This window comes from Podarcis raffonei, chromosome 5 (genome assembly GCF_027172205.1).
Source record: "Podarcis raffonei isolate rPodRaf1 chromosome 5, rPodRaf1.pri, whole genome shotgun sequence".
In the NCBI taxonomy this organism is placed as follows: domain Eukaryota; kingdom Metazoa; phylum Chordata; class Lepidosauria; order Squamata; family Lacertidae; genus Podarcis; species Podarcis raffonei.
Window position 1 is genome coordinate 94,449,477 of NC_070606.1, and position 14,473 is coordinate 94,463,949.

The window sequence follows — 14,473 nt, forward strand, 5'->3', positions numbered from 1 at the left end:
GATCAACAGGACCATGGAAGGACCTTGTCAGGAGCTCAGCAACGTTACCTCGGGGCCGTACCAGGAAGAACAGGCACCAAGCACAGGCTATGTTGCAGATGACCAGGCCAAGGACCAAGAGGATGCGGTCAGACAGGCGAGTGCTCAGGCAGCGCACCAGGAAGAAGCCAGCAATGACCTGAAGGCAGGGAGAGAGAAGACGGCCATTTTGAGCATCACAGACTTCTCACATGACTAGACATCAACGGTGCAATCCTATGCATTTCTACCGAGAAGGAGGCTGCGTACACCTTAACGGCTTAACATATACAGCAGAACCATCTTTTTAAAGACAACCTTCATCCCCAGGCCTGGCAAACTATAGTTAATGATCTGATAGTCTTTACTTGGACTGCATTATTTTAACTCATGTCCAGCAACTCCTATGGTATGTCTATGCTATAGGTTTTTTTATTTAAAAAAATTAAATTTCCTTTGTTACTGTAAGTGTTCTCTCTGTTTTATAAAGTGAAGTAATAACTAAAAAATTCATTTAATATAAAATAAATAAAGAACAGTACTTTTTTACCATGACATGTTGCAACATTTCTTATTGAAAATCCTTACTCCATTGTATTAGGTCTAATGATTTGCTTGACATAATTCCTATTATTATTATTATTATTATTATTATTATTATTATTATTATTATTATCATTATTATGCCACTCATCTGACTGGGTTGCCCCAGCCACTCTGGAGGGCTCCCAACAAAAACAGTAAAAACACAATACAGCAACAAACACTCCTTATTCTTTCATTTATATATTTTTCTGTTACTCTTTCCAGGTGATTTTTCCTTAGTTTGCACTCATCCTGGTTTTAAATTCTTGATAGCCTGTTGCTGTATGCGTCATAATATTTTTCCCCATACTAAAAATTCCTGTAAAGATATGTTTTAAAAAGGAAACAGCCATGAGGTTCTTGAATTTGGCTTGGAAACGGATTGTTGTCAACCAAAACCCAGAATTATATAACCCTGGATTCAAAGTCAAGCTGTCTTCAAGGGCAGACCCACGTACAGCAGTCAAGAGGTGTATACACCGCCCACAAAAATATCCAAGCCTTGGTTATCAGTTTATCAGACACTTGGTGAAAATGAATCATGGCAGATCATTATAAATCATTTCCCAGAATGCCTTAATCTTCGGGCACGTCCACCAGAGGTGAAAAAATGTACCTTCCTTTTCCTTACATTTCCAACATTTATTGTCAGGCAAGTGGTAGATCTTTGCAAGCTTGACTGGGGTTATGTACCACCTATAAATCATTTTCATTATATTTTCTCTTAAGGCATTACATGCCGTGAATTTCATCCCGGTGGTCCACAACTTTTCCCAGTCAGCGAACAGAATATTATGACCAATGTCCTGAGCCCATTTAATCATAGTTGATTTAACCGTTTCATCTTGTGTATTCCATTTCAGCAGCAAGTTATACATTTTTGACAAATTCTTAGTACTGGGTTCTAACAGTTCAGTCTCTAATTTTGATTTTTCCACCTGGAAGCCAATTTTACTGTCCAATTTAAACACTTCATTTATTTGATGATAGTGCAACCAATCTCTCACCTTCCCTTTTAATTTTTCAAAACTCTGCAATCTCAATTTGTCCCCTTCCTTTTCCAGAATTTCCCAATATCTTGGCCATTTCGACTCCATATTTAACTTTTTAACTGCCTTAGCTTCCATTGGCTACAACCACCTTGGAGTTTTATTTTCCAGCAAATCTTTATATCTGACCCAGACATTTAATAGTGCTTTTCTGACAATATGGTTTTTAAAACTTTTGTAATACCCAATACCTTACTCCCGGTAGCCAACTTTGGCAATGTCATAATGACGACAGGTGACTCAATTTTGCCAGGGTTTAAAGGAGGTTGCCATACTGGAGCTTTTGGGAAATTTGGACTTAAGAGAAGCAAGAAACAAGATTTCGGCTCCACTTTTAAATATGGAGGTCTGGCTGGAAGAAACATGGACCTTATTGGGACAGAGCTTCTTCGAGATTTGGTGTCCAATACAAAGGACTATCAAAAAAACCAGCAGAGAGGAATTGAGAGAGAATTAAGTGCCTCGGACGTGAGGTCACCAGGCTGACAGCAGATAGACTGGTGGACATTTGTTGGGGTTCGAAACCGGGAAAGGGGGGGTGGGGCTTTGGGAATCCAAAGGGTGTACAATTATACTCTGTTTCTTTTTATTCTGTTTTGCTACTAATATAAAAATGGGGAATTCGTGGAAGGGAATTGGGGTCGACCTTAGAAAAAGATTTTTAAGAATAAGTACTGATGTATAAAGACTGGGGTTTATAAGTTAAAATTGGTTAACTAAAATGAATTAAATATAATAAGGTAAAATTTGGGGACAAGAACTTGCTGAGCTAAAAATTGGAACTGGAATACAAGAAGGGGAGGTGTGGGGAAGTCAAGGAAATATGTTATTGAAAGTAAGGAATGTAAATTTTATGTGTTTTTAATTGTCTTTTTGTTTTTTCTCTATTTTTTGAAAACTTCAATAAATATCTATAAAAAAATAAATAAAGGAGGTTGCCATAACCAGCCTGTCAATCAGCAGTAACAGCACCTTCCTTTGAAGCTGCTCTTCCAGCACCTATTCATCTTCAATGGTATAAGCACCAGTCAGGACCGCAGTACCTCAAGGACCACATCTCCCCACATGAACCATCCCAGACTCTGTACTCATCATCTGAGGCCCTTCTTCATGTGCCTCCTCCACGAGAGGTCTGGAAGTCAGCAATATGAGAACGGGGCCTTTTCTGCAGTGGCTCCCCGTTTGTGGAATGCTCTGCCTAGGGAGGTTCGCCTGGCACCTTCATTACAGTCATACCGCCTGTTATGTCCGCTTCATGTTACGTTCTTTAGGGGTTACGTCCCACGGCAACCCAGAAGTACCAGAAATGGTTACTTCCAGGTTTCGCCGCTCGCACATGCGCAGAAGCGCAAAATGACGTTACACGCATGCACAGAAGTGGCGAATCGCAACCAGTGTGTGCGAAGACACGCCGCTCTGGGTTGCGCTCTTTTCATGTTGTGAATGGGCCTCCGGAATGGGTCCCGTTCACAACCAGAGGTACCACTGTATACATTTTTAGGTGTCAGGTGAAAACATTCCTCTTCTACCAGGCCTTTGGCAGATTAATATCTTACAGCCTTTTAAACATATCTGTGGGAAGGGGTGGGAGCAATCATTTTTGTTGCTGTTTTGGTTTAATTGTTTGCTTGTGTTTTATCTTGGATTTTATTCTGTGAACTGCCCTGATATCTTCTGAGTAGGGGTGGTATATGAATTTAATGAACGGATGAATAAAATCAGCTGTCACGGGGGGGACCCCTTCAAAGTCCTTTTGGAGGAAGTGGCTTAAAGCAAAACAGCTTTCCCCGAACAGAGAGAATATGTCCTCTTTGCTACACTGAGTTTCCAATGATTAGGACACTAGATACTAGCTTCCCTCTCTAATATCACTAACCAGATGAGTAACCAGGGCTAGATACCTCTTCCCACGCCACCCCGAGACTGGAAAGGGGTGGCTTGTGGTAAATAACCTTATCACATTTTCTCTCACAGTTAACAGGTTCAAAGGTTTGCATACAGTTTAAAAGCCTGCCCAACCTGTTTAACCAGCGGCAACAGTTGGAGAAATTGGGCAGGGATCACGCTTACACACAAATATACACATTACAGAAATTGACGTCCCCCTCAAAAACAACTTTCAGCTCTGAAGAAGTCAGACAAAGTCACATTTTAAGGAGGGGGGAAGAAAGTAGCCAGAGAGATACTCTCACCTTGGTCCCTCGTCTGAGGGCTCTTTGCCATAGGTCTTGGCACTTACCTCCACACCGCAGAGGAAATACATGATGCTGTTCTCCAGCTCCCCAAAATTCAAGAACTTCTGGGTGATTGGGGTCACCATCGTCTAGAGGAAGAAAACATACGTGAGCATCCAGGAGAATAGGGGAAACCAATGGCCCCCTTTATGTTCCACCAGCACACTAAATGGCCTCGGCCCAGTATACCTGAAGGAGCATCTCCACCTCCATCATTCAGCCCGGACCCTGAGGTCCAGCTTTGAGGGCCTTCTGGCAGTTCCCTCCCTGCGAGACGTGAGGCTACAGGGAACCAGGCACAGGGCCTTATTGGTAGTAGCGCCCGCCCTGTAGAACACCCTCCCAGCAGAAGTCAAAGAAATAAACAACTATCTGACTTTTAGAAGACAACTGAAGGCAGCCCTGTTTAGGGAAGTTTTTAATGTTTGATTTTTTTATCGTGTTTTTAATGTTCTCTTGGGAGTCACCAAGAGTGGCTGGGAAAACCAAGCCAGATGGTTGGGGCATAAATAAGAAATTACTACTACTACTACTACTACTACTACTACTACTTAAGAGACGTAGGAAATGGGGATCTGGGAGATGGCTTTTTCTGGGGCAGTTCCTAAGCTGTGGCGCCCCCTCCCCTTCTTTGGCAATCATTCGTAGCCGAGTAAGATTGTCTTCCATAAACACAGTTTTAACAATGAGTCCATAAGTGTCTGTGGGTGTACCTAACATCTTCACTGTACAGCGTTCGTCATCTGCTGAAGATGTTCCTCTTTTCTCTGGCCTTTGACGCCTATAGATTAGGACCCACCCTATTCTTTTGACCTCATTGCTTGGCACCGATTTTAATTTTGCGTTACAAATTGCTGCAAATGCAGCTGGGAGGACTTGAGGTGCAGGGCGGGAAATGAGAAATAATTGGCGCTTCCCAAAGGGATAAGTAGTGTGAGAACCAGCCAGGAAGGGAGAGGGACAATCTATACAATGAGCATGGGATTTGCCTGAGCATGCAACACATCAAAATGTCACCTGCCTCTAGGGCGGTTTGATTGAAGAGCGTAATGAACTGGGCTGTCAGCAGAACCACCACCTCTTCCCTCAGGTACTCTGCAATGACAAATCTCGTTGAGGCACAAAAGAGCCAAAACAACGCCGGACGGGACATTATTTCATTTCACTTTTAATCTGTATACCGCCTTTTTATATTACTGGTGTTTCACAAGCTGAAGAAACAACAAAGATTGCACACCTCACAAGAATCTGATCCGACACAAAAAAAGGTCACAATAAAAACTTAACTTTAAAATAAACAACTAATATCAAATGAAACAATATTCAACCATCCATTAGAATATAATAGTTAACAGTGAAGTCAGCAAATAATAATTAAACAGTTTACACTTAACAATAAAGCATTGTTAAGCAGTAATCAATAAAAACTAATGACAAGTCACAACGCATAAAATACCATGAAACATACAAAGCCAGGTGAAAGGATCAAATTGAGAAACAAGGACTCGAAAAATTATTTTTTTAATAAACTTAACTTTAACCTTTACTTTGCCCCTGCCTGCCTCCCATTTTGTCCTTTCCTTGGAAGATGCTCTGTTCTCAAGGCCCTCTTCTGCCATGAGAGCTACCAGAACATTTGGAAATTGGTTGGCTTGTTTTATGAGATGGCGATGGGAAAAAGAGTTGAGGCAGCATCCTCCAACATGCCAACTTTCTGAACTTGCAGACCAGAAAAGGGAGGCTCAGCTCTAGCCTTCTGCATGTGCCTTCTTGTAGGGAAAGCTTTGGATCAGAGATGGAGAACTTCGGGTCTAGGGATCAGATGGGCCCATCAACCTGGCCCCTAGGGCTCTCTCCCAAGCCGTGTGTCTTGCTTTTTAATCTTTAATGATTTATTATTTATTATGTTTTCATAATATGCTGGAACCTTGCCAACAAAGGTCCGTATAGTTAAAGCTATGGTTTTCCCAGTAGTGATGTATGGAAGTGAGAGCTGGACCATAAAGAAGGCTGATTGCCAAAGAATTGATGCTTTTGAATTATGGTGCCGGAGGAGACTCTTGAGAGTCCCATGGACTGCAAGAAGATCAAACGTATCCATTCTTAAGGAAATCAGCCCTGAGTGCTCACTGGAAGGACAGATCGTGAAGCTGAGGCTCCAATACTTTGGCCACCTCATGAGAAGAGAAGACTCCCTGGAAAAGACCCTGATGTTGGGAAAAATGGAGGGCACAAGGAGAAGGGGACGACAGAGGATGAGATGGTGGGACAGTGTTCTCGAAGCTACGAACATGAGTTTGACCAAGGTGCAGGAGGCAGTGGAAGACATGAGTGCCTGGCGTGCTCTGGTCCGTGGGGTCACAAAGAGTCGGACACGACTAAACAACTAAACAACAACAACAACAAATATGCTGAAAGCCACCCAGAGTGGCTGGGAAAAACCAGTCAGATGAGTGAGGTACAAATAAATTTTATTATTATTATTATTATTACTACCACCTGCAGTGAGGGCAGAGAGAGGAGGGTAGACACTAGTCTACGGCAGAAAGGTAAAAGCCCCACCCACTGCTCCTCCCACTTTTGCCTCTGGCCCCGCCCACCACTGCCATGTGGCCCCTGCGAGGCTGCCTGGAAGGGAATGTGGTCCCCTGTCTTTGATGGCCCCATACCCACCACGGAAGAGAGCTCACCTGTCATGGAGCTGAAATTATAGGCAGGAGTCTTCTCCAAAGAGGCTTCTTCATCAGCCAAGTGCCCATTGGGCACATACCGAACCTCGTCACCTGAAACAGCTTCCCGATGCTCCGCGGAGGTGCTGCCATAGCTGCTGCTCTCCGCTGCCTCCTCGTGTTGCACAAGAGGCTTCTCCTCCTCCTCTTCCACAGCGTCCCGCACAGCCGCCGCCGGGGCCTTTGAGGAGTGAGCCAATGGCGGCGGCAGATCGTAGTACAGCGTCGCAACAATGATCTGCAGAAGCAGCCACACCATGCACATGAAGATCTGAAGGAATGGAGGAAAGAAAAGCCTGAGCATGAGTGCATCGCCCAGAGCATTCATTTGTTAAATTTATGTGCTACCCTTCATCGGAGGATCACAGGTTGGTTTGCTACAACAAGCTTCCCCCCCTTTTTTGTAATGTACACAATATCTTTTTTCTGTTTTGTTTTCTATTTCTTGTTTCTTCTTCTTTTGTGCACTTGTAGTTCCGTACTTTCTATGGACTCAGTTACATTAGTAAAAAAACACTGATTTGAATGCACTATAAAATGCAACACCAGATGGTGCCAGAGAGCAGGAAACTTTAAAACGCGATTTTCCGTAGAGATTTTATTCCTTTTGTTATAACAATCTAGTTTCTGACTTATTTATAGTGTTTTCCCCCTGTGTCTAGATCCACCCTTTTTTCAATAAAGAATATTTTTTTTAAAAAAGGACACAGGGACTTACAGCCAGCCTGCTGGATCAGGCCAATGGCCCATCTAGTCCAGCATCCTGATGCTTGTGGGAAACCAGTGAGCAGGATTTGAGCACAAGAGCACTCTCCTCTCCTGAGGTTTCCAGCAACTGGGATACTTCAGAAGCATGGCTGCCTCCAGCTGTGGAAGCAGAGCATAGCCATTGTGGCTAGGAGCCATCGATAGCCTTCTCTGCCTCCATGAATTTCTCTAATCCTCTCTTAAAACCATCAAAGTTGGTGGTCATCACTGCTTCCTGGAGGACCGAGTGCCATAGTTCCAGCAATGTGCTGCTTGAAGAACTAATTTCATTTATCTGCCCTGAAACTTTGAATGTCCCCCAGTTCTAGTAAAAAAAATAAAATTAAAAATTGATTTTTTGATTTTTTGAAAACCTTTTTAAAATTTTATTTATTTATTTTGACTGCATCAGACCAACACGGCTACCCCAGTTCTAGCGTTCAGAGAGAGGAAGAAAAACGTCTCAGCGTCCTCTTTCTCTATGCCACGTATAATTTTGCAAACTTCCAGCTAGAACACTATTAAGGAGAAAAGATACTGATAACTCGTTTGCTAACAGCTCAAGACTAGAAGGACACTTCCACAAAGTCTATTACAAACTGGGGTTTTAAAAGCCTTCTTTATAGCCGCATCAGAATAAATGCACTCACTAAGTCTGGATTCTCAGAGAGGAAGCGGATCTGTTGGGACTTTGCAGCTGGCTGGCGATTATTTTTGCACCTTATTTAATGACACAGTCGGCACATTCCATCCAAATATGATTTCATCTGGTGCTGTTTTTGATTATATGAGTCTTTGATCCCCTGTTTCTGTCTTATGTTGGAATACTGCCACTTCGCCTCTTTTGCACAAGATCTTTCTGATATATCTTTCATCTCTTTACTTGACACCTGACCGGGCTCAAATGCTTTTCTTTTTCTCTTTTGTTGAATTCTTGCAATACTCTGCCAGCCTTGTCACACACTGAATGAAATAATAATTAAAAAGTTGAATAGTTGGGGGCAAGTGGCCGATTCTTCCCCTCCAGTGTTTTCCAGCCAAAGAGTCAGAGCATAACCATTCTGACTTTCCTCCAGCCTCTTACAAAGACAAATAACTCCTCCCAAAGTTAGACTGGGTGTGTTTGCACCAGAATTAGGCAGGAATAAAGTGTTAGAATTCCTGCTCCATGATTGCAGTCATGGGATTTTTGTCTTTCACATGACGGTGTATGTTTTGACTCCACAGAGTGGGAAGTGACAGAGACAGGATGTTTGTGTTACTGTGTTCTGTGAAGTGGGACTATTGTCCTTTGCTCTTTTTCTCTTTGCTGTCTGATGCTAGAGAGAGAGGGAGCCATGTTGCAGTGCTCCATGTGTGTTTATATGTAAATAAAGTAGATTAGCCAAAATGCTGAGGTCTGTTACGCAAGCTGCAAAGACTCTGCGGATCCCTAAGTGTGCCAGTATCTGTTGGCATCGGTTGCTGTGATGTTCGGGCTGAAAAAGGCTTATGAAGCTCCCGAACGAAAGACCAGGAGGTAGAGAACATGCTAGTAGGGCATGTATCTCTGCCAGGGTCCTACTCGAGTGTAGGCCAAGCTCCTGACATAAAGTAGTAGGAACTGCACCACTTTGGGACTTTTCTGATACATTTAAATGATCCCCCACACAGGAGAACGCCCTGCACGTAGCAGTCTAGTGTACCAGGGACAACGGTTCCAGCCCAGTCCTTTAGCTGATTCGCTTGATTTCCCAATTGCAGGGACATCTTCCTTTTCTACACTACCTGCAATCTGAAAAGGTGTTGCCCATCCTGCCCAATCCGCTCAACAGCCGTGTGCAGGGGCGGTGCATCCTGTTTTGTCGCTTGAGGAGAAATGTGCCCCCCCCCCGCTGCTACCAGGGTGCCTCTCTTTACCTGCATTGCTCAGCTGTTGCCCGCAAAGTGCTGGCAGCAGTGCCAACTTTCGGTGAGGTTTCCTTTGCAAGATCTCAGGCATTTAGTGAGATCCCACTGGAAGCCAGTGCTGCTGGAATGGACAGGCGGCAAAGGAAAGGTGGGCACCACCCCTGGGCCTCCTGCCACTCAAGGCGGGAGCCGCATCCTACCTCATCCGTGGGCCGGGCCTTGCAGAATTGTGGAGAGGAGCTTGCCTCATCCATGGGATCAAATGCACCAGGCTGGATTATACATAGTTTCTAACAAAGTGCTTCTACTCACCCCGGGCGATGTGAACTTGTCGACCACGAAGGGCCCCACCTGGAAGTTACAGAGGCGCAGGAACAGGTTACAAGCTGGCCCTGGGGGGCAAAAGTGGCAAGTCAGGTGTCTGAAAGCAGCATGGCAGCAATGTACAAAAGCTTAGAATCTTAGAACTGTAGAGTTGGAAGGGACCCTAGTGCAAAACCCTGCAAGGCAGGAATATGCCGCTGTCTCATACAGGAATCGAACCTGCAATTTTGGCATTATCAGCACCACGTGCTAACCAACTGAGCCACGCAGGCTGCAACCTCCATGTTCAGCTTGTTGTGGCATGACCTGCCCACCCACTCACACTATTCTCAGTAGCAGCAATCCTTTTAAGCAGAGGCGCAGGTTGCCGATGGACATTTGGCCGGCCACTGTGAGACCAGGATGGTGGCTGGGATTGACCACTACAAACAAGTCCAAATTGCACTGACCAAGCAGGGTCTTGTATGTTCTTTTACACTTCTGGCTGTGGAAGAGGGGCTCCTCCTCTCCGCAGAAGCCAGATCAGAAACACAACTACCTTTTAGAAGGTTGGAAACTTTTATCTGCTTATCTGCAAGGCTTAGGCACATACTGGAAGAAAGAGACTTTGTGCTAGCCACCAGACAATGGCTTTTCCCACCTGCTTTGCCCAACCCTCCAGCCCTAGTGGCCTTTCTCAGATCATGACTTAGGAACAGCAGAAGCAGTGGGAAGAGAGGAGGAGAGTTTGGGGATTATTCTTATTTTTTTAAAAAAAAAATTTATACATTGTGTGTCTTTGCTTTTAAATTTGTATTGTTGTTTTGTGCGCTGTTACTTTTATAGATTATAGTTTAGAAATTATAGATTGTAATTGTTAAGAGTGCATTTCTGTTTAGTTATTATTTGCTGGTATTTAGTTTTATTGTGTACTATTATATTCTAATGGATGGCCGAGTATTACTTCATTTGCTGTAACTTGTTTATTTTAATGTTACATTTTCACAATGACATTTCTGTACTGGATCACACTGCTATAAGGTGTGAAAACTTTACGGTTTCTTCGGCTTGTGAGCTGCCTTGTATACAGCAATATAGAAAGGCTGTATAAAAATTAAAAGTGAAATGAAATGAAAAGAAACACTGCTTTTCCATGCAGAGGCACTTGCTACATCAGGATATCAAGGAACTGGGTCTACAAAAAAGGCCAAATAAGCCTTCATTTGTATTGCACCTTTTTAAAAAACCTACACCTTTCTCCTTCTCTGTGTGTGCATTTCAAACTGCAACAATTGCACTGCACCCAGTTTGTTCCTCTGAAAGCTTCCACACTGTTTTGTAATAATTAATAAATTGTTCCTGGTTAAGCAGGGAAGGGCTGAGGATTATGCCTCCCGCTTGCTCCATATGAAACAAAGCAAGCGTGTTATGCCATACCAAGCAGTTAATCTGCATGTTCTTGTTCCTCAGAGCATCAGAAGAGACCTGCTGGGTCAGGTTAAATAATTATCTGTCCCAGCATCCTGCTCTCCCCGTGGCCGGCCACATGCCGATGAGAAGAGCACAAACAGGACGTGAGAGCAAGAGAACTCTCCGCACATGTGAATTCCCGCAACTAGGATTCAGAGACATGCTGCCCCTGACAGCAGAGGCAGAGATCCGCCACTGTAGACATTAACCCTTGATAGTCACATCCTCCACGTGTTCCGTCTTCGTGGCAATTGCAGACTAAACAAATGGTCTGGACTGGAAAATTGGTCCACAAGTGGACTGATCTCTGCCTTTGCTTTCCACCTGAGTCCCCACAAACATCCAGGGAGGTATGGTAATAACAGAAATGCATAGCCAGGGCAGGATGAAAACCTTTAGAGGACCTGAGCACTTTGGTACCCCCAAACATATCTAATTCAAAGTATTAATAATAATAAACCACAGAACAAAATTTGATTTGTCGAAATGAAACGAAATTAGTGAAATGCAGATTAAGTGATAAAGATTGAAAAATCTTCAGATGTAGTTGATCATGGAACTTTGAAGTGTCAGGCATAGCTCTAATGGCTTTAGCCCAAACGTAGCAGAGTTTTCCTGCACAGCGAAGAAGCTAGTTGAGGTGGAAATGACTAGCCAGCTAGACTCAGAATAACTATTTACAGGATTTATTAAAAGGAAAAATAAAACCAGCAGAGTTTCTGCATACAAAACAAAGCAAAATAAATCCTTTCTTTCTCTCTCTCTCTTAAGAAGAAGAAGAAGAGAAGAGTTTGGATTTGATATCCCGCCTTTCACTCCCTTTAAGGAGTCTCAAAGCAGCTAACATTCTCCTTCCCCTTCCTCCCTCACAACAAACACTCTGTGAGGTGAGTGGGGCTGAGAGACTTCAAAGAAGTATGACTGGCCCAAGGTCACCCAGCAGCTGCATGTGGAGGAGCAGAGACGCGAACCCGGTTACCCAGATTACGTGACTACCGCTCTTAACCACTACACCACACTGGCTCTTAACCATACACAGCACTCCTACTCCTAACACACCTAACCTCACACTGTGCTAGCAATCCCTAGATAACAGAGTTGAGTGCTGGTCGTTAACCAATCAGAGTAAGTAGTTTCTAGGTCAAGCAGACCTGGGCTTTCTGCCAAGAGTAAATTGACACTGCCTTGAGTTAATTGTGCGAAGCCAGAATCTGTAAGTTTCCCATGAGAACCAATTAACAGAAACTGAACAGTTGATGGAAGTCTAAAATCTTGTATAAGATATGAACATATGTTATATGATTTATGGAAATTATATGTAAAATTGAATAAAAAATTATTTTAAAAGGGGGGGAAAGAAAAACATTCTCCTCCTTTGTCTAATTGATCAGATCCTCAAAACTAATCTTACATAACACATCTGCTTCTATACTTTACTACGTACTGAGATAAGGCACCCAGCCTGCCTCGTTGCATATTTCTTCTGTTGGGATTTTTAATAGACTTCCACTGAGAAAATGAACACTCAGCTGAGCCATTTGCAGCCATCAATGTTAAAAGCCCAGCAATGGAAAAATTTCTGTGGTGCCCCCCCTCTTCCCTTGGTGCCCTAAGCATGTGCTTATTTTGCTTAATGGTTAACCCAGCCCTTTCCATAGCAGACAGGAATATACTGAAGGTTTTTAGAGGGGTGGGGCAGAGGAAATCAGCCTTACCGATGAGTAGCCCAACCTGCCGGCATGCCATGACAGCCGCAAACACCGTGGCGCGCTCCTGGGACGTGGTGGTTCGGGTGAGGTAGCCAAAGATGGATGCTCCTGCTCCTGTGCCCACACCTGCAGGGGAGGGCCAAGTACAAAGAGTCAGAGGGAGGAAGCGGGGACAGAGGACAGAGGCCATCCTAGCTGTAAGTCCTGAAAGACCTGTTCCCTGCCTTGCAGAGCTTTTTCCACCTGGCCTGGGAAGGCATGCCCCGGACTGACTCCATCTACAAAAAAAACCTAAGGCTACTGAACAGACTCTTAGGCTGGGGTATTGTTTGGGTGTGGGGGCCAGTTGTGGCTGTTAATTTTTTATCGTTATTTTTAGATCTTATTCTGACTTGTGGGTAAATCATTATCAGATTGGTTATGTACTTATTGAAGCGTTTCATTTATTGTTTATGACCACTTTTGTTCTACAGTGGTACCTTGGCTGTCGAACTCAATCTGTTCCAAGAGTGTGTTCGACTCCTGAAATGGTTCAAAAACCAAGGCACAGCTTCTGATTGGCTGCAGGAGCTTCCTGCACTCAATCGGAAGTCGTGTCAGATGTTCAGCTTCCAAAAATTGTTCTCAAACCAGAACACTCACTTCCTGGTTTGTGGCGTGGAGGAACTACAGCCAAGGTACCACTGTATTTGTAATTACGCAAATTTCTTCATGTTGGAAGACGCCCTGAGTATGGTTCTAAGTATGGAAAGGCAGCATACAGATAAAATGATCTGTGTATGTATGACAAAACCATCCCTAAAGCATGGGGGGGGGGCTACTTTTGGCCTGCAGGCTGGGTTCAAGTGCAGGAAACCTTTGGGAGAGTGCATTCCAACAGTGGGCAGGGCTCTAGGTGGAAGTGGGCGGGGCAAAAAGCAAAGCAAAACAAGAATGCGAAATTCCCCTCCAGCGGTATCCATTTTAAATGGGGGGGGGGAGGAAATAAAATTAAAGGAATACTCTTTCCCTCCCCATTAGAAAACAACAACAAAAATACATTCACACCCCAATTTCTTTTTAGAAAAGAGGAAACAATGTTTTTCTCCAAGACCCACCACCCAAATGCAACTATTATTCAAAAAAGTCTCACATGCGCAAACATAAATACACCCTCCACTCCATCACTTACCTGCCACCAGCCGACCACTCAGAAGCATCCATTTGGAACCACCGACAAAGTACATGAAGTTCCCTGGAAGTGGAAGACACAGGAAAGACAAGCATGAGTTGCAGAGGAAACCAGGCTAAATGAAATCAACTTGCTCTAGAGAAAGCAACTTTCTCCCCAATATAGCAATCTACTAAAAAGCAGAGCACAATTAGAGTCTACACGCCCTTTTTTCTGGGACCCCCCTCTTTTTGCAGGTGGGGTTCAATCACATGCTGGTCGATTCAGCTTGTGTGGTTAGGGTGGACTTTGCGCTCTTGTGCAACAAACCCACTTCCCCTAAGGGATACTCTTTGCTGTAAGGAAAGTGATGGCGGAAATGAGCTGGAAAGTGCAAGATGCAGCCATCACTTGGCAAGTCGCCTGGAAGAGATAGGACATTTTAAGTCCCTTAATATAAGACGAGCCTGCTGGATCAGGCCCATGGCCCATCCAGGATCCTGTTCTCACAGTGGCCAACCAGATGCCTATGGGAAACCCACAAGCAAGAACAAGAGCCCCTCCTCTCCTGTGGTTTCCAGCAAAGTTT

The 14,473-nt window shown here is 44.0% G+C and overlaps 1 protein-coding gene across 2 annotated transcripts in view; it reads right to left on the reverse strand.

The window, feature by feature from the left end:
- LOC128414831 (major facilitator superfamily domain-containing protein 8-like) overlaps positions 1–14,473 on the reverse strand; it is a 30,138-nt gene that overhangs the window by 9,453 nt on the left and 6,212 nt on the right. For both annotated transcript variants that reach the window (XR_008330746.1, XM_053390700.1), the window contains exons 3-9: positions 13,906–13,968; positions 12,741–12,860; positions 9,565–9,644; positions 6,577–6,886; positions 4,908–4,981; positions 3,892–3,975; positions 49–178 (exon numbers count right to left, since the gene is read on the reverse strand). Coding sequence is in view for 1 of the 2 variants with exons in the window: in XM_053390700.1 (XP_053246675.1) it covers positions 49–178; positions 3,892–3,975; positions 4,908–4,981; positions 6,577–6,886; positions 9,565–9,644; positions 12,741–12,860; positions 13,906–13,968 (861 nt within the window). In the remaining variant the exon portion in view is untranslated. The remainder of the gene's footprint in view (positions 1–48; positions 179–3,891; positions 3,976–4,907; positions 4,982–6,576; positions 6,887–9,564; positions 9,645–12,740; positions 12,861–13,905; positions 13,969–14,473) is intronic.